Here is a 20,675-nt window from a genome sequence, read left to right as displayed (position 1 = left end):
AAGGAGGCACCAAGTATATCTTTTTCACAATTGTAACCCTGACTTTTAACAAGGTGCTTACTGGTATTTGAATAAGAGATGAGTATAAAAAACAGACTGTAACTTGAAGGTACAAGATATTTAACCCCTATTTAAGAAAGTATTGACTGGGGCTGGTTTAGCTTATAGCTACTGCTTTCCTTCTTGGAATGGTCCAAACTACCCCATATTCAGATATTTCAAAACATTCCTGAGAATGCACTAGTGATAAGCCTCTGTCTCTGCACATCAGATTTGTAACCTTGATGGATCTAAACTGAATTGGTTAATTCTGGGGTACCCTTGCAAAAATTGTCCTCCTTTAATGGGGCACTTACAGTGCTCACTATCAAAATCTACCTGAGAAGTGACAAAATTTGGGTGTATTATAGTAATAACACTGAATTGTGATATTTTTATTTACTTGAGAGGCAGAGACAAAGAGGCACATGCTTCAGAGTCATCCACTGATTCACATCCCAAATGCCCACAATGTCTTTCTGGGCCTGGGTCAAAGCTGAATTCGAGAAGCTGAGAACTCAGTACAGTTCTTCCATGTAAGTGACAGAACTGTACTAGTTGAGCTATCATTGCAGCCTCCTATGACCTGCATTAACAGGATGCTACATTTAGGAGCCTAATCTGGAGACTAAACCTGGAAACTGCAATGTGGAATGCAGGAGTCTGTTCTGCTAGGTTAAATACCTAATCCCCAAATCATTATACATTACAATAATTCCTGAAAATATTCTCAAACTTTGACTAATTTTTTTCTATACAATTGATACATATGCATTAATTCTTAGAGGAAAAATATTCTGTTTTTGTGATTTTGGAAAAGCTTACTTTTATATTTCCCTTTAATTAAGAAGTTTTCTTTAACTTAAATACTCTTGCTTCCCAACTTCATTTCATAAAATTTTCTATGTATTTTATCAATAAGCTCTTCTTCTCTTACAGTTATGCCCCATGGTGTCCATCCTGCCAGCAGACTGATTCAGAGTGGGAGACGTTCGCTAAGAATGGGGAAGTCCTGCATATCAGCGTAGGAAAAGTGGATGTCATTCAAGAGCCGGGTACTGTAAACATTAACTATAAATACAAAAGTTATTTAACTTTTGCAAGCCTCTGGTGTGGGGAACAATCCGGACTAGACTGAGTTACTGGAATTAAGACTTATTCTATGCATCTGCTCTCCCACAATATGGCGCTGGGAGAGAAGTAAACAGCTTCCGCACAGCTGCCTCCAGTTCAACCAATAAACTGTAGGACTTGCTCCTGATTGGAGAGCAGCGTACTCGGCGTGTGGGCAGCCGAGTTAGGATTGGCGGAGGAGGACTATAAAGGAGGAGAGAGACGGCATGCACCAGGAACATCTATGGGGAACATCTAAGGGAACCCGTGCAGCCCCCGAGAAAGCCGGCCGGCGGTGTGCCGCTCCCCTGCGGAAGTGGGGAATGCGGCCAGGGGGAACTGCCCTTCCACGGAGGTGGAAGGGATAGTAGCCAACCCGGGAAGAACCAGCAGCAAACCCGGGGAGGGCCGAGCAGACGAAAGAACAGCGCAGGGTCCTGTGTCGTTCCTCCACGAAGAGGGGGAGCGACATAATGGTGCCGTGACTCGGATATGAAGCCTAGGCAGGGCTTAGTGTCGTTCCTCCACGAAGAGGGGGAGCGACACTCTGGAAAAATTAAAAGACTAAGATGTTGATTACACAGTGCAGTGGCCACCTTGAATCAATAGGTTACATTTTGGCATATCAGAATCTGTTTATGTACCTGTGTGTTTATACATACAAATGTGTATATTTATTTATATTATTATTGTGAGTTTATACATATGTGTGTATATATTTATATTATTATTTGCTGAGCCATTGAAAGTAAGTTTCAGGTATCATGATACATGATACCTTATCCTTTAATTCTTTAGCATGCTAAAATCTTCATGATTTTTTTCTCACAGATTTTTTTTATAGTTTTTTGAATTAGAATTCATTCAAGGTTCACAAATTTCATTTGGTTGTTAGGTCTTTTTAGTCTCTCTCAGACTACTTTTTCAGACATAGATTCTAGAGACACCAGGCCAGTATTTTCCTACGTGCTTCCTGCAGAGGTGGGGAATGTGTGGCCCTTGGGCCATGTAAGTCTGTAAAATCATTTAGTCTGGCCCTGCCAAGGCAACTGCAGGCAGAACTTGAAATTCACTATGTTTATGGCAGGCTAGTTTTTAAGTTGATAAGTTTGTATGGCACATGAATACTGTTATAAATATCCAAATGGCCCTTTGGGGAAAAGAAAGTTCCCTACTTCTGCCTTATGGTTACATTTAACTGTATTTTCTGTAACTGTAAGTTTGACCCACAGACATGTCTTAGTCCATTCACTGTTGTTCTAACAAAATACCAGTAGCTTGGTAATTTATGAAGGAAAAGTTTTATTTTGGCTCATGGTTCTGGAGGCTGGGTAGTTGCTGGCATCTCTCCGGCTTCTTACGAGGGCCATACTTGAAGGAAAAGTGGAAGGGGACATGGGTGTGTATGGAAGAGAGCACATGTGTGAGAGTGGGAACAAGAGAGTAAGCCAAGAAGCCAAACTCATTTTATACCATCCTGATCTCATGGTAACTAACCTAGTTCCATGAGAGGAAGAATTCACGCCTGAGAGAGGCTTTAATCTTTCTTTAAATGCCTCATCTCCCAACACCAGTACATTAGAGGCTGAACCTCAACATCAATTTTGGCAGCAACAAACCCTACCAAGGTATGACTGAGATTAGACATACATGGTAAAAGTACTTCACTGGTGGTACCAGGAGTTCATATGTGTCTCATCCTGAGGCTTATACTATCACCTTTAGTGATGATACATTTGAATACTTGGTTAAAGTGGTGACTATAATTATTTCAATTAGGAAGAAACATCCCATCTTTGGGATAAGCAGATAATCTGTGGGATGATACTTTGGGGTTTAAGATACATAATGCCTCAATCAGATGTTCCACAGTGGATTTCAGAATTTCTAATTCTAGCATTCCATCTATTCCTGTTAATTCTGATAACATTTTTAAAGAGATAGCTGCTTTTACTTCAAAGAGTAAAGAGAGAAAACGGAGACTTTAAATTCTGAAAAGAAACACATATTTTATTGTATTTGCAATTAAAAAAACTGGATTTATATGTAAATTGAGAAGAAAAGCCTGGCTCTTATGATCTAAATCTTTAAAATTTGTCCATTTTCCAATTTTATCAGTCATCTGTTCTTATTAACATTCAGTTTCTACTTTCTGAGTCTTTTTTTTATATTTTACTATTTTTTAAAGATTTATTTATTTTATTTGAAAGTCAGAGTTACACGTAGAGAGGAGAGGGAGAGACAGGAAGGTCTTCCATCTGCTTGTTCACTCCCCAATTGGCTGCAATGGCTGGAGATGTGCCCATTCAAAGCCAGGAGCCAGGAGTTTCTTCCAGGTCTCCTATGTGGGTGCAAGGGCCCATGGACTTGGGCCATTCTCTAGTGCTTTCTCAGGCTGTAGCAGAGAACTGGATAGGAAGTGGAGCAGCTGAGACTGGAACTCCACAGTTGGAGGCTTTACCTGCTACGCCACAGTGCCGGCCCCTCTGAATCTTTTTATAAGGGGGAAAAAAAGGTAGGTTTGAAAGAGTAGCTATTCATCTTCCTGTGATAACTATGAGTTCAAAATGTACAAAGCATAAAGTAACAATTACTTGAACAATAAAATGTATGATGCCTGTTAAGATGGATGTATTGGCAAACCCATAGATGAGATTTCTACTGAAAGCCATGAGTCCTCCAGTCTCCACCTTTGCAAGCATTTGAAAAAAGAGTCACCTGTGCCCATCCTCTATTTAGAAATGGAGAATTATAGTTATTTGTTTATGGTATTGGCTGTTTTATAGTGAGTTATTCTGTTTGGAGATCAAATCATTGTACTTACCTTTGTTTTTATGTTTTAGTGTATTGAGTCCAATAAAATCCATTGTGAGATGTTAGATTTGGGCACTAGATACATTTTATTATGAGTTTCTTAAAAATGCAGCTGGCCAATTCACATTATAGTCATTTGGTATACCTGCTGTGAATTAACAGCTGGATTTGAATTGAAAGGACAAACAGCTAACTTGTGATGGATCCACATATCTAATGTTTAATTGAATATAGTGTTTCCATCTAAAAATACGGACTTACAGCTATTTTTTTTCCATTGTGAATGAGTTAAGTTCTTAAGTGAATTAAGAGAAAATTGTCTTAAAATATTTGGCATTGATGTGTAGTTGTATATACAAATAAACTAAATATCCTAGAAGTATTTGTCAAACAAGAAAGAAACAAAACTCTTCTGTCTGGTATTCTATAGCAATAGTGAAGAAAATCATAGTGCAACAAGAGAGGTAATTATTTGTTTTGTCTGTTGGGACAGTTTTTAAAAAGCAAAACCTCTAGAATCCTAAATGATTAAAAACATAAAAACTGCATCTCATAATTAAAAATTGGGAGACAGAATTCCACATTCATGCAGATATTTCATTCAAATTATACTGTTTTAAATTTATAATTTTACTTTAAATTGCAAGCTTAATTCTGTCAGTCTTTTAATAAGGATTAGAAATAATGTATTTATTCAAAAAATATTTTATTTCCCACTATGGCCCAGGCCCTGTGCCAGAGGTAACAGAAATACAGAGGCGAACAGTGAAGTAACAGGTCTAGCTTCTTGTAGAACTTACATTCTTTTTTTTTTTTTTTTTTTAAGATTGATTGATTTATTTGAAAATCAGCATTAGAGAGAGAGAGAGATCACTTCCATCTGCTGGTTCACGCCCCAGATGGCCACAACAGCCAGGGTTAGGAAGCCAGGAGCTTCATCTGGGTCTCCTACAAGGATGACAGGGGCCCAAGTTCTTGGGCCATTTTCTGCTGCTTTTGTAGGCCATTATCAGGGAGCTGGATCAGAAATGGAGCAGCTGGGACTTGAACTGGTGCCCACATGGCATACTGGTGTCATAGGTGGCAGCTTTACCTGCTATCCCACAATACCTACCTCAAGCTTACAATTTTGCTAAGTAAAATTTAAATTTGCACTACGCCTCACTAGGCTAATCCTCCGCCTGCGGCGCCGGCACCCCTGGTTCTAGTCCCGGTTGGGGCGCCGGATTCTGTCCCGGTTGCTCCTCTTCCAGTCCAGTTCTCTGCTGTGGCCCGGGAAGGCAATGGAGGATGGCCCAGGTCCATGGGCCCTGCACCCGCATGGGAGACCAGGAGGAAGTACCTGACTCCTGGCTTCAGATCAGCACAGCGCGCCAGCCATAGCAGCCACTTTGGGGGGTGAACCAAAACGGAAAAAGGAAGACCTTTCTTTGTCTCTCTCTCTCTCACTGTCTAACTCTGCCTGTCAAAAGTAAATAAATAAATAAATAAATACATAAATTTGTATGTAAAATTTAAAAAGAGGAAAAAACAAAAGTTTTTGAAGTGTTCTCACACACTTTTTAGTTATGCCTGTGACTCTTCTATAATTTTAGGTATTTTAAACAGAAAATTGAAGAATTACCAAGGGTAGGAATTATAAGCATATTGGATTTTTACAGCTGAGATGTGAAGTCAGGACTAGAATTGGCCTTATACTAGATTATACTACATTGTCTGTACATCAGGTGATGTTTAATTGAATGAGAAAAATTGAATTTAATGAGTATGTACTTGAACCTTCTGTTCTGTGCAAATGAGCTTATTTGTCAAGGACAGGAAAACAGCAGCTGCTCATATATCGCACATGGGTGATGGCTGTTACACTAGGTTAGAGGTAAGGCTGACCCCTACTGCTGCCCAGAATCAGCCTTGTGTTAAAACCACCAAGTTACTACAGAAGCCACTTGCCCATACTAGATTTAGAGTGTTACTTTTTAAAAAAAATTTGTAATTATAAAAATTAGTATTTATATTCTACTGTATTGACAACATTATTTCTGTCTTGAAGGTAAGGTTCTTTTATTTTGTTTTCCTTTTGCTGCTCTGTTTTGGTGTGATAATAACAAATGTTTAGTGAGTATATCTAATTGTAACGATGTTTCACATGTTTAGTTGTTTTACCTTCAAAAAACTCTTTGAAGAACATACTTTTTATCTTAATCATAAAAATAAAGTTCAAAGAGCTTTAGTAACATGGCGAAGGGAACACAGGTAATAAATAAAACAAAAACTGTTAGTTACCTCTGTTTTCTTAATATTGACCTTAAATAATTTCTGCTTTGTTTTCACATATCAAAATATAATTTACTTCCATATTTTATTTTTTCTAACTTTCACTTCTTTTTCTTTTATTCCATGTGTTACAGCTTTCTGACAGATTTTAAAAAGTTTTTACATTCTGGATTTATGTTTCTTGTATGTTGCACCACAGTCTTCATTTTAAAGTAGAAGTTACCCTTAAAGGAAAAAATGCATGCAGAAGTTTTGGGAGACTTTGTGGTCAAACATTGTTGCTCTTTTAATTTAAAGGTTGGGGAGTGCACTTGCTTAGTTCAAGGTTGAGCAGTGTACTTGTTTAGGCAAGCAGTGAACTTCCTGAAGTCTGTTGCACTGATAATTATGTAAACTGTGAAATGAGCTGTTGCGATACTGTTGTAACACTTTGTCAAGGTCCACATTTATGCTTTTGAAACCCTAAAGCCATGATATTAGCTGGTCCCTCTCCATTCTGAGATGCTCCTGTGTTAACTTTTCATACTGCAGTTTCTCCCTCCACAGTCCTCATAGCATCAATATTTAAGATTAGCATACATTTCTGGAGAACTGAGATGAGACTCAGAGCTGTCTGATGCCTTTCAGCTCCTCAGAAGTGACAGTTATTTGAGATGAACTTCCCATATAAAGATTTAGTAGTGTGTCATAATCCAAGGACTATTTTGGCTTTCACTGGTTTTGTTTTGTTTTTCTATTTTTTTTTAATTTAATTTAAATTAAATTTAAATTTAAAGAGCTGACCTGGAAGAGGGGCAACTGGGAAAGAACCTAGCGCCACGACCGGGACTAGAACCTGGTGTGCTGGCGCCGCTAGGTGGAGGATTAGCCTATTGAGCCGCGGCGCTGGCCTCCAGTTGCTTTTGAGCCATTACTGTTGCCTTCTAGGGTCTGCGTTGGTAGAAGCTGGAGTCAGGAGCCAGAGTGAAGAATCAAACTCAGCAACACTGAAGTGGGATGTGGGCATTGTTAACTGCTAGACTAAACATTGTTCCTCACTTGTGTTTATGTTACTGTGGATATGATCTTTTTATTTTTAATATACAATGGCCCATTTATATAGCAAATGTTTCTCTTGTGACATTGACTTTTACTACTCAACCCAGGGTACTGTATTTTAAGTACCATGGGATGTTTTGGAGACTTCTTGGTTTACATGAGGAAAAAAAAGGAATCCTTATAGATGACTCAATTATTACACTAAATATTGGTTTAATTTATAAAATAGGTAAAAAAAATTCTCACTTTATTAAATGTAAAGCTTCCACTGTTTCAAATTATAAGTGACCATCGAGATGTAAAATTTGAGTGATCTGATTTGGATAGGTGCTTGGTTTTGTCAATTGTTTTTATAGTGGGAAAAGTAGAAGTGATGAAAAGTAGTAAAATTATATCTCTGTCATCTTTCCCTGCTGGCCAGGAGAATCTTTTAGCTTTCCTTCTTTTAACTGACTCATGATGCTCACATAAATATCATTTATTTGCAAACATTTAAAAGGCAGGGGTCTGTGATCCATGTTAGTCTCATTTAGGCTTTTTGTTAAATGCCCCAATTCTTCATATTATCTGAGTCTGTTTATAGTCATAATTATGATTACTTGATTATTTCCATCTGTCTCTAGACTGTAAGCTCTATGAGAACAAAAACTACATGTTTTTGTTCATCTGTGTGCTAAAGAGTTATAGTCCCTAAAACAATGGTTCTTCCTAATTACCTGCTGAGTGAGTAAGGGATTTATTTGCCTTTATGTAGCTTAGGATTTGTACTTTGTATATGCATTTTGTGTTCAGTAAGAGTTTGACAAGACAGATGGAAAAAATATGGCTCATGTACATGTATTCTGTATACACTATTGCTAGATTTATAAATGTGCAAAGATTTTTTGAAGGTACTGAAAACAGTATGTTGAAAATGGAACTAATTTTAATTTTGGTTCAAGTTTTGAAATCCTTGTATAGTTTTTTCATAATCTGCATTTTCCATGAATTTTGAAGACCCTCCTACAAAATTTTAATTGTTCTGTATATTTTTTATTATTCTCATAAATTGGTAACTTTTATAAAAATACCTATACTTTATTGAGTTATTCACTGTTTGCCAGGCACCTTTTTAAGATGTTAACATTTTTGATCTAGTTTAATTTCAGAACAATTCATTTAGGCTTTAAAATGCCCATTTTACATATGAGGTGAGTGACACTTAGAAGTGTTGAGCAATTTATTCAAAGCTATAAAACTAGTAAATGGGGAAGTTGATATTTTACCCGGGATGTATACTCTGTAATCTATCCTTTCAGTCTCCATCAATTCCAAGTGAGGAGTAAGCCAGAAGATTCCAAGGTAACCCATTAAAGTTAAGCAAGTTGTATGTCATTGACTGGAAGATGTTAGGTAAATAAAGATGGGCAAAAATACAATTTATTTAATTAAATAATAAATGTGATTCAGTAATTGCATCAGTTTTATTTATTGATTAGAAAAAAAAGCTCAAGAGTGTATGTTCTTGGAATTTAAGTTAGGTACTTGGGTTACTCTGATTTTGACTTATAACTTTTTGTGTATGTTTGTTTTGTATAGGTCTTAGTGGCCGCTTCTTTGTCACCACGCTCCCAGCATTTTTTCAGTAAGTTTGAATAATTTTCTGGCCTTGTAAAGATTAGAAGTCAGTAGATGCATAGCAGGAACTCTGAGTTGTCTTCCCTGACCGCTATACATTCAGCATAATGTCTGTAGGGAGGAAGACTGGTCTGCTCTGATTAATCACTGTTAGGGGGGAAAAATGCCTGGAGTGCTGTGGAGAAAGAACTGATTTCAAGCAGGGGTTAGGTGGGAGCAGGAAGTCAAACAAGATTTTTCTGATGAAATTAGAAGTGGGATGAATCTTAATATATAGTGGAATGGGTTAAGCCGGTAAGGTAGAGAAGGTTTTTCTAATTAAAGGAGATAGCATGTAAAAGTCCAGGAAACATGAGGTACCTTCTGAGAACTTTAAATAACTAGTTCTGCTTGGCTGGCCCATGAAGTGTGTTTCACTTATGCTGGGTGATGAGTCTTTGGAGGCTTAGGTAGTAGTGGAGGGAGAGAGAAAGGAAAATATTGATTCCATAGCTACTTAAGAGGTATGTGATTTTGTGACTGATTAGTCCTGGGAAGGAAGAGTCTCTGATGAATATCAATCGGCTATGTATAATTAGTAAATGATCTTGCTAGGACTTCAAAAAAGGAGACATTCAAATAAGATGAGGTATTGAAATAGATGCCAGAATGGCAAAAACAGTGTAAAATACTTATGCCACAGAAGTGTAGGTCACAGTTTGATGTCAGCTCTACAGCTCAGAAGAAAGATCTAGACTGGAGATACATGTTGAGATTTCCTGGGCATTTAGGTGGATAACAACTGAAATACATCTAAAGAGAACACATAGAAAAGCCACGAATAGAACCGAAGGACCCGAGGCTAAGCAGCATTAGGACATCTTTAAGGAAAACATCGTGTGAAGGAGACTAAGAAGGCTTGGTCATAGAAGAAGCCCAGAGAGCTCATGTCTTAAAGGCCAAGTATAAACAGGAAAGCAGAGGTGTTTAGTAATGGACAGTGCCAGTGACAGTGAAGGAAAAGTGCCCATGGATATAGCATTTAGGAGTCACTGGGGATCAGGTTCTGTGGAGTTGTGGGAATTGAATCCTCATTCTCATTGAGTAGTCAGTGACTGATAAAGAGGAGAAAATGGCAACTGAAGATTCTTTCCTGGGAAGCTTTATTGGCAAAAGAGCAAAAGATGAGAGGGAGGGAAGACTGAAGGCAGATGTTTGATTAAAGAAGGATGTACTTTTCTCTGAAGGGAGGAGAGAACATCCACTTTGCTTATGGGCTTGTCCAAATACTGACAGAGTTTGTGGTCACAAAAGGCTGCCATAACCTTGGCAGCTCATGACAAGAACCTCGGGTGATCACTGGCATCATAAATAAGAGTGTTAATTGTTGAATTAACAACAGAAATCACTGTGCACTTACTCCCCATGTAGGAACTCTGTCCTTAATGAGTTGTACTATGAGAATTAACTGCAAAACTTGTTCTCAAACAGTACTTTATACATTATGTGTGTGTGTGTGTGTGTGTAGGTGCAAACTGTTGAAATCTTTACTTAGTATAGAGTTGGTTTTCTGTATATAAACTAAAAATGAACCTTAATGAAGAATGAGATGGGAGAGGGAGTAGGAGGTGGGATGGGAGTGGGGTGGGAGGGTGGGTATAGGGGGAAGTACCACTATATTCCTAAAGTTGAACCTGTGAAATTTGCATTCATTAAATAAAGCTTTAAAAAAACAACAAAAAAAGTTTTTTGTTGGAGGAGGAGGGACTTGAATGACGTGAATTTGGAAATGTGGATATAGTATTTTTAACTTGGTGACAATGGCTACTTTGCTATTGTAAGAGAAAAAAATAATTGGTTGCAAAAATAATAAAATGTAATTTGGCATCTTAAACACTGCTAAAAATTGTGCTAAGTGTTTAATACTTTCAGTTACGGCATTTTTCATTTATAGTAGTTTAAAATTTATGCCTGCTTCTGATTTGAAGCTAAGTATATTTTTTCTTCATTTGAGCCAGTTTAAAATTCAAGTGCAGTTCATGTGATGCTTAAGAGTTATTTTGATTTTTATTACCTGTAACACCTGTTATTTTGATGGATTAATTTTCTACTTGTTTTTATGATTTACAGTGCAAAGGATGGAATATTCCGCCGTTACCGTGGCCCAGGAATCTTTGAAGACCTGCAGAATTACATCTTAGAGAAAAAATGGCAATCAGTTGAGCCTCTGACTGGCTGGAAATCTCCAGCTTCTCTGACGTAACTTGCTAATTTTTTAATGACAAGGTGTTATAATTAAAACAAGAGGTACCAAGTTAGTCTGTTGCCCTTGAAACCCTACGTTTTTCTTTATATTCACTTCTGATTACCCAGACCACACATGCCCATACTTGGGCCCTGCAGTATTTCTGATACTGTGACCCACATGTGTTTTAGCTAGTTTTGGAATACTGAGAATTAAGCAGTTAGATTTGGAGGGGTTACAGAAAGCCTCTCCTCCAGCTTTTTCACCAAGTCATGTCAATTGTTTTCTCTTTACAAAATATGATCTAAAATACCATTTGCCCATCTTCATTCCTTTTAAGTTTATTGATAAGATGGGAAGTATCTCTTTCTTGAGTTATGGTTGTTGAAAGAGTTGTTGTTTGGTCTGTGAAAAATAAAGTCTACAGTTTATTTGCCAGTGCCTAGCAGAGTACTGCTGGGGAAAACTGTATCTTTATTTGTTCAAGTAAATAAGGCGTTTACTTAGTAATTATCACAGTGGTTGTAATTTTGAATGAATTGTCATTTATAGTGTTATATGAATATATATAAGAAATATACCTACTGAAATAGGAACAAATTGTGCCATATTACAGTAATAAATAATCTATGAGTATCTACATTAACACTCAGGAAACAAATTTCTGTAAAAGCAGCTCACCTCCAGCATTTCATTATGTAATTACCTGAGCACTGATTCTATGCCAGGTATTATTTTATTTTATTTTATTTATTTTTTGACAGGCAGAGTAGACAGTGAGAGAGAGAGACAGAGAGAAAGGTCTTCCTTTTGCCATTGGTTCACCCCGCAATGGCCGCTGCGGCTGGTGTGCTGTGGCCGGCGCACCGCGCTGATCCGATGGCAGGAGCCAGGTACTTATCCTGGTCTCCCATGGGGTGTAGGGCCCAAGTACTTGGGCCATCCTCCACTGCACTCCCTGGCCACAGCAGAGAGCTGGCCTGGAAGAGGGGCAACCGGGACAGAATCCGGTGCCCCGACCGGGACTAGAACCTGGTGTGCTGGCGCCGCAAGGTGGAGGATTAGCCTAGTGAGCCGCAGCACTGGCCGCCAGGTATTATTTTAAGTGTTAGGTATTTAATAGTGAACAACATAGAAATGACTCCTCTCTTCCCCTCAGAAAACTTAAAGTGAAGAAGAAAGACAGAGTACACAAAAACCAAAGATACAAAGAATCATAGTCTGGTTAGGGTGCCTAAAATAACAATGTACTTTACTAGTACAGAGAACAAAGTGTAGAGTCATGTGCTTGCTGTAGATGAAGGGGCTCAGAGAGGTTACTCTGAGGGAAGGACTATGATGGTAGGTAGAACTAAAGGATAGAAGGACTTAGCCCAGGTAAAGAGCAGGGGAAGAATGTTCCTAGGAACGGGTGTAGCACATAAGCCCCAGTTTGGCAAAGAGCTTGGTGTGCTTGAGAAGCAAAGTGCTAGCTAAGGCTGAGCAGAGCAACAAGGAGGCAGAGTTGTATAAGCTGTGTAGGGAGGACCAACCAAAGCCAGAGCATGCAGAGCCTGTGGCCCCAGTGAGTATCTTGGAGGTTATCAGTACATGGGATGGGAAGTTAATTCCAAGGAGAAGAGATTGGAGAGGGCAAGAATGGATGAGGTTAGAAGGCTGTCAAACTTCATTATAGTAGCTTGTTTTCGGATGGCAGCAGTGAGGATGGAGAAAACATGTGAATTTAAAATACGTTTTGAAGGTGGACTTCCAATGTGAAAGAGATGAAGGATTCACCAATGAGAATCTCTCAGTTTCTGGTTTGAGTACTCAGTGGGTCTTGTATCATTTGATTTGGGTGCAGGAAAATCAAGGATTCTGTGTTTGACATATTAAGCTACAGATGCAGACATCATACACAGGTCAATTGGATACATGATTTGGATCTCCATGGAGAATTCAAAACACAAATTTAAAACATACATGGTGTTTAAAGACTGATGAGGGAAGGGAACACCTAGAAAGAAAAAAAAAAGTGCTTGGGATTAAACCGCAAGCCATCTTCAAATTAAGAGGAGGGTAGAGAAAGAATCAACAAAAGAGAATGGAACATGAATATCTACTTGAGGCAGGAGGAAAACCAAGGCTGTTCCATTTTCCAGAAGCCAAGTGAAAGATGCTCCAGAAGGAAGGAATAGCCACTTGTGCCCCATATTATTAAAGGTGAAGGAGAGCTGATCTAAGACATGGACATTAAAGGAAGCATCTTTTTTTTTTTTTTTTTTTTTTTTTTTTTTTTTTTTTTTTTTAACAGGCAGAGTAGACAGAGAGACAGAGAGAAAGGTCTTCCTTTTCCGTTGGTTCACCCCCCAAAGGCCGCTGCGGCCGGTGTGCTGCGGCCGGCGCACTGCGCTGATCTAAAGCCAGGAGCCAGGTGCTTCTCTTGCTCTCCATGCGGGTGCGGGGCCCAAGCACTTGGGCCATCCTCCACTGCACTCCTGGGCCACAGTAGAGAGCTGGACAGGAAGAGGAGCGATCGGGACAGCATCCGGCGCCCCGACCGAGACTAGAACCTGGTGTGCTGGCGGCGCAGGCAGTGGATTAGCCTGTTGAGCTGCGGCACTGGCCAGGAAGCATCTTAAGTAGTGTCAAAGCCCCGTGGGGGTGGAGGGCAGGTTTAAATGGATTAAAGATCTGGTTAGGAAGAAGAAAGAGCAAGTGTATATTACTCTTTGAGGAAATTTGAGAAACTAGAGAGCCACGTGAGGTCTAGAAAGGAGCAGAACATGTTTGTGTGCTGATGAGCTGATCAATGTGGAAGGGAGAATTGCTAATGTAATAGAAGGGAATGACAGAACCAAGTCATTGGCAAAACAAAAGTGATAGGAGACAAGGCACAAGTGGAGGAATTGGACTGTGGTAAGGTACAACAGTCTTTATTGTAATAAGAGAAGGCAGATGCAGTTGGTACACCAGGCTCGGATTTGGTGGTGGGAAGATAAAAGAGATCACATTTGGCCTCTGGTTTCACAGTGACATATGAGTAGTACTTGTTAACTGACAGAGTGTAGGGGTGGAAGTAAAATATTTCTGTAAAGTTTGAAAAGAGGGAAAAGGAAATCAGCTATTGTCTCAAAGCCTTAAAAGAGAAAACCGGCAGTAAGGCCTGGGCAATACTGATAGTTCACTTAGGGCTGGATTGTGAAGCAGCCAGAACAGTGAGCTGGTTTTGTGATGTTTCCCCAAAGGTATTCAGCTGCTCATCTGGATATTTACCAGGTATATACCATGAAGGGAGAGAGGGCCAAGGAATTAGAATGTTATTTGCAGCAGAGTCAGCCAAATACTGTCCATAGAACTAAAACTGTAGAATGGAAGTGAATCTTAGAAAGGAAACAATTTATAGCAAGAAGTAGAGGGAGAGTCCTGCTGACCTGAGTTATAATTTGTTTGTCATAGTATACATGGTCACTGATTCTTTTCTTCATTTCTTTTTAGGATGTCTGGAATGGCTGGTCTTTTTAGCATCTCTGGCAAGATATGGGTAAGTAATCTTGGAAGTTTTACAGAATAAAATATAGATATTAAGGAATAGGAAAATAAATACTTACAATTTCACTTTTCCTCTTAAGTCACACATCTGCTCTCATATGGCTGTTCCAGTGATAATAAGTCTTGTGTCGAAGGGCATGAACTGAACAAGTCCTGAAATTACTGTGTAAAATCACAATTTCTTAGATCATCGATGAAATTCTTTAGCCAAGCAAAAGGGCTTTGGTCATTTATGTCACCTTATTTTCCCATTGACAGATCTCCCTACAGATCAAGTTTGAGCCTAGAAGTAATTCACATCAGGGGTCAGCCAACTGCTGCCAGTGTCTGAGCCACCTGTTTTTATAAATAAAGTTTCAGAACACAGTCATGTTCATGATTACGTACTGTAGCTTTTGTGCTACAGTAGGTATTGTTGAGTAATTGTGACAAAGACACAGAGAGTTGTGGTCCATAAAGCTAAAATACTTACTGATTGGTCTTTAAGAAAAAGCATTATTAAAAAAATTCAGACCCTTTCTATGTGTGATTATATAATTTCACTGAGTCATTTCTGTGAGTTCCAACAATTACTGAGGTTAAAATGTTGAACTGTTACATAATCTTGAATATGTCCCACAAACTTTTGTTCTCTTCTATATGAGGAACCAAGTCCAACAACTAGATTTAACACAATTGCTTTGGAATTTAATACAGCTCAAACTATTTAAAAAAAATCTTTTGATATGAGTCCCAATGTAAGTCTTTTCTAAGGTATAGTCATAGGTCATGCTGTCAGCTTTGGAACTTAGTATTCAAGGAACTCATGCAGACTCTTTCTCACGCATAAAAATGTTATTGAGAGAAATTAAAGAATGACCTCTTATAACGGCTTTTCTCAATTTTTTATATATATAAAATATATGCATATAAAGATTGAATTAAGATATAAATATATATCATATATATTAAATCAGAGACTTAGATTCAGTCTTTTTCATTCATGTTTCATTGGGTTTCATGGAGAGAGAAGTTGTTTCTCACATGAAACATAAACCAGTGTTTTTCCCTCCAGAGTTTGATTGTTACATAGTTTCCTCTTTCTGTTTCCTTGACATTGGTGAGACCTTTAGCTGAGGGCTAAGCATTATGAACTGCATAGTTGGAATAGAGAGTAAGGAGTTGTGCATTTTACAGTGTGTTGACATTAAAAGTTGACAAAGTCAGAGCCAGCGCTGTGGCATAGAAGGTTAAACCACCACCTGCAGTGCTGGCATCCAATATGGGTACCAGTTCCTGTTCTGGCTTCTCCACTTCCAATCCAGCTCCCTGCTAATGTACCTGGGAAGGTAGCAGAAAATGGCCCAAGTCCTTGGGCCCCTGCCATCCATGTGGGAGACCTGGAAGAAGCTCCTGGCTCTTGGCTTCGGCAAGGCCCGCCCTAGCCAATGCAACCATTTGGGGAGTGAACCAGTGGGTGGAAGCTCTCTCTCCTTCTCCTTCCCTCTCTCTCTGTATCCTTGCCTTTCAAATAAATAAATAAATCTTTATAAAAGAAAATTGACGAAGACTTATAGCCTGATAGCTGTCTGGGCTTCTGGAATTGTAATGTTTGTTTCATAAGATAATTGTAATAGATAGATGTCAGGCAGCGTTGACAATAAGCTCTTAGCATGGAACCTTTGATAAGTGCATATCAGGAAATGAATTTGTTCTGTAGGTTAAGAAGAGATTAGGTGAAGTTGATCATGGCCTTCGCAGATTGATATCTTTCAAAGATACACACACATACAAACATACACACACACACACACATATATATATATATGACCTCATATAGCTTGCTGTTTATTGATTAGATTAAAAAGAGTTCAGGAATTACTTTTTTAAATTGTATCATGTGAATGATTATAGTGTTTGGAAATTAAAGTGCTTCAAGGCCATGATATGTGTTTTATGTTTGTATGTACTGTGCTTAGTTGTGGGCAACACAGATGGATTCTATGTAGATGCGCTAAATTGCAGAAAAGAGCCATTTAGAGAATAAAATATCTGCTTCAGAATACTTAAGTATTCTTAATAATTCTTCATGATAGAAAGAATATATGTGATATGTATATATATATATATATATTTTAAATTTCATTCCAGATATTTCAAAAGGGGACCCAAAAACACAGTTTTATAAGATAAACTGTAAAATTTAACACCCCATAATTATATTTTGCATTCTGTAAGGCCAGTTTTGTCTGATATCAATACTGTATTTTTCCTTAGGATTAGCATTTTCCTGTTTTTTTTTTTTTCATTTTCAACCCTCTTGTTATGTTTTAAATACTCTTATATAAAGCACATAGCAAGAAGTACTTATTTTTACTGACGAATTTAGTCCATTTATATTTATAGGTGTCACCAATATATTTGCTCTGATTGTTGATTGTGTGTGGAGAGAGTAGGTATACATAAAAGAACATAAATGGTAGGCTTATTGATTATTTTGATCTCATATGTGTAAAGTACCTTAAAAAACTGTAATGAGTCCAGTGTTGCAGCATAGCAGGTTAAAGCTCTACTTGCAATGCCAGAATCCCATACTGGAGTCTTGGCTGTTACACTTCTGATCCAACTGCCTTCTGATCCACCTGGGAAAGCAGTAGATGGTAGCCAAAGGACTTAGGAAACTGCTACCCATGTAGGAGACCTAGGTGGAGTTCTTGGCTCCTCGCCCAGCCCTGGCTGTTGTGGCTGTTTGGAAAGGAACCAGTGGCTGGAAGCTCTCTCTTTCTCTGTCTCTTTTTCTGTCATTCTGCCTTTCAAATAAATCTTTAAAAATATGGATAATAAAAATCTGGTATTACCCCCATATCAGCATCTGGCTTCCCCAAGCCCCATAATTACTTTTGTGACTTTTTTGTTCTTTGAAATAGTCCCTATCCATTCATTACTTGATAAGATACTTATCACTTATTTTTCTAGAGTCTGGCCATTGTCTTATTATTTACAAGGTATATGACCTATGGCTAGTTGAGACCCAATTCCTGACTTCCCAGTAAGACTTCTTAGCATGGTTCCCACTTCATTTTCTAGTGCAGTTGCCCTTAATGAGAGTCACTAATTAGTCTTCCTAAACTGACTATTCTGCCTGTACACTTAGCTTATTTATTTTGCTCAGAATCCTCCCAAAAATGTCAAATATGTAGCTGTAGGAAGAATAATCTGGTTTTTTTTTTTTTTTTTTTTTTTTTTTTGACAGGCAGAGTGGACAGTGAGAGAGAGAGACAGAGAGAAAGGTCTTCCTTTTGCCGTTGGTTCACCCTCCAATGGCTGCCGCGGCCGGCGCGCTGCGGCCGGCGCACCGCGCTGATCCGATGGCAGGAGCCAGGAGCCAGGTGCTTTTCCTGGTCTCCCATGGGGTGCAGGGCCCAAGCACCTGGGCCATCCTCCACTGCACTCCCTGGCCACAGCAGAGGGCTGGCCTGGAAGAGGGGCAACCGGGACAGAATCCGGCGCCCCGACCGGGACTAGAACCCGGTGTGCCGGCGCCGCTAGGCGGAGGATTAGCCTAGTGAGCCGCGGCGCCGGCCAGAATAATCTGTTTTTAACTCATGTCAAGATAATCTATAACTGTGGTGCAACCACAGTAGCAATGAACAAAAGATACAGTGCTTATGAAGAGAGAGGGAGAAGGTGTGGGAGTGGGTGACAGGGGAAGCAAGCTAGAACCTTAGAAGTATAAAGTATCAGAAAAAGAAGATAACAACGTGGAAGAAGGAAAGATGTGGAGCGGCTAATGCCAGTGAGGCTGCATCCAGTCTTCTGTCTTGTCTCTTTCCGAAGCTGGCTGTGGAGAGGCACTGCCCTTTCTTGCAGGAGCACAGGTCGTACCTCCCACCTCATGTGCATGTTTCTGAGCTCTGTTTTTATTAGACTATGAATTCTCAGCACAGAACCTGGCACCCAGCATGTACTTGATAAGTGCCTTTTTTTTTTTTTTTTTTTTTTTACAGGCAGAGTTAGAGAGAGAGAGAGAGAGAGAGAGAAATGTCTTCCTTTTGTTGGTTCACCACCCAAATGGCCGCTATGGCCAGCACGCTGCTCCGAACTGAAGCCAGGAGTCAGGTGCTTCCTCCTGGTCTCCCATGCGGGTGCAGGGCCCAAGCACTTGGGCCGTTCTCCACTGCCTTCCCGGGCCACATCAGAGAGCTGGACTGGAAGAGGAGCAACCGGGACTAGAACCCCAGGTGCCAGGGCTGCTGGCGGAGGATTAGCCAAGTGAGCTGTGGCACCAGCTTGATAACTTCTTTGTGTTAGTTATATCCATTAATCATTGTTGCCCTCATTATTTTACTTTTCCCTTCTTGTCATAGGCAACACAGAATACTTAAACATTTTTTAACCAAGGCTGATTGCAGGCTTAAAAGAGAGTTCTGTGGCAGTTGTACAGTTACAAACTAAATTTACCATTTGAAATATTTAAAGCATCATTGTATTGAATTTGGCAACTCTGCTGCTCACTGAGGTTATATAAGGTGCCACTTATCTTTCCTAAATGTTGTTCTGAAAGGATACAGGCATATGGCAAATTTCAGCAAAAATGAGATGCACTAAATCTTTGGGAGGACAATTTGTGATGAATATTGCTTTTCTTTTTGATTGGAATGACATGACAGAAGATTTACTGCTGTATAAATATAATGAAAATTAAAAGCCATGAGTGTTAAGACTGGAGAGTAACAAAATGTATTTTATTCGTTGAAAATGTCTGCCTGTGATTTAGCTATTTCCTCCTGGTAATTTTTCTTAGAAATATTTTTAAGGGGAGAGTGAGTGCTGGTGCTATGGCATAGCAGGTAAACTGCTGCCTGTAGCACCAGCATCTCACATGTGTGCTGGCTAAAGTCCCAGCTGCTCCAATTCCAATCCAGCTCCCTGCTAATGTGCCTGGGAAAAGCAGTGGAAGATAACCCAAGTACTTGGACCCCTATACCCATGTGGGAGACCTGGAGGAAGCTCCTGGCTCCTGGCTTTTTTTCAGCCCAACTCCAGCTGTTGAGGCCATTTTGGAGCTAATCAGTGGATGGAAGATCTCTCTCTCTCTCTGTCTCTCTGTAACTCTGCTTTTCAAACAAATAATAGTACATCTTTTATTTTTATTTATTTATTTATTTTTTTGACAGAGTTACAGACAGAGAGAGAGAGAGGCAGAAAGGTCTTCCTTCAGTTGGTTCACCCAAGTGATCGCCACGGCCGGAGCTATGCCGATCCAAAGCCAGGAGCCAGGTGCTTTCTCTTGGTCTCCCATGTGGGTGCAGGGGCCCAAATACTTGGGCCATCCTCCACTGCCTTCCCAGGCCACAGCTGGAAGAGGAGCAACCAGGACTAGAACCTGGCAGCCATATGGGATGCCGGTGCCGTAGGTGGAGAATTAACTTAGTGCGCCACCGCACCGGCCCCAGTAAATCTTTTTTTTTTTTTTTTTTTTTTTTTTTTTAAAGAAAGGAAATTTTGGTAGGATGTTATGGTAAAATGATCTCTGAGAGGCTGCAAGGTTGTGTCTTGTTGCAAAAGTTGAGAAGTGCAGCTTGGAATGGCAAGTGAGCTGTTGGCCACTCCTGTGGAGTGCTTGGCAGTTTCTATAAAGGGAAGCTTCTGATCTGTGTCTGAGAGGGATGAAAGGGCTTGTGTTGTATCTGAAAGGGAAAAAGCACTTGTCCCTCTGCTCTTCATAGTAAACCTGTGATTCAGGCATGTTCTAATTTGAAAGGCTGTCAGTTTTTCAGAGCCAACCCAACTTTGAAAAATTCAGAACCCTGTGCTGTATAGGTGGGTGTGCTTGGGTTGTCTGTAGTCTGACCTGCAGTAATTTGGACTTCTAGAGGGAGTAGTAGCATCTTGGTAGGGAAGGCTCCAATCCATGGAAGCCTTGTTTGGCCTTATTCCTTAAATCCATCTGATGACTGATTTGAATGTTCTTCTCATTTCTGTTGTAATGATGTTTTCAGTTAGTCTTTTCATTAGAATCTGTAGCCAAAAAGTTGATTTAAAC

General features: G+C 39.5%; 1 protein-coding gene across 2 annotated transcripts in view; it reads left to right on the top strand.

Annotated features, from left to right (window-relative positions):
* TMX4 (thioredoxin related transmembrane protein 4) overlaps positions 1 to 20,675 on the top strand; it is a 58,644-nt gene that overhangs the window by 18,025 nt on the left and 19,944 nt on the right. For both annotated transcript variants that reach the window (XM_008256383.4, XM_002710979.5), the window contains exons 2-5: positions 979 to 1,094; positions 8,857 to 8,902; positions 11,005 to 11,133; positions 14,597 to 14,642. In XM_008256383.4, the coding sequence (XP_008254605.1) occupies positions 979 to 1,094; positions 8,857 to 8,902; positions 11,005 to 11,133; positions 14,597 to 14,642 (337 nt within the window). The remainder of the gene's footprint in view (positions 1 to 978; positions 1,095 to 8,856; positions 8,903 to 11,004; positions 11,134 to 14,596; positions 14,643 to 20,675) is intronic.

This window comes from Oryctolagus cuniculus, chromosome 11 (assembly GCF_964237555.1).
Source record: "Oryctolagus cuniculus chromosome 11, mOryCun1.1, whole genome shotgun sequence".
NCBI lineage: Eukaryota > Metazoa > Chordata > Mammalia > Lagomorpha > Leporidae > Oryctolagus > Oryctolagus cuniculus.
Note: the sequence above shows the minus strand (reverse complement) of the source record. Positions and strands in the feature narration are given on the sequence as shown.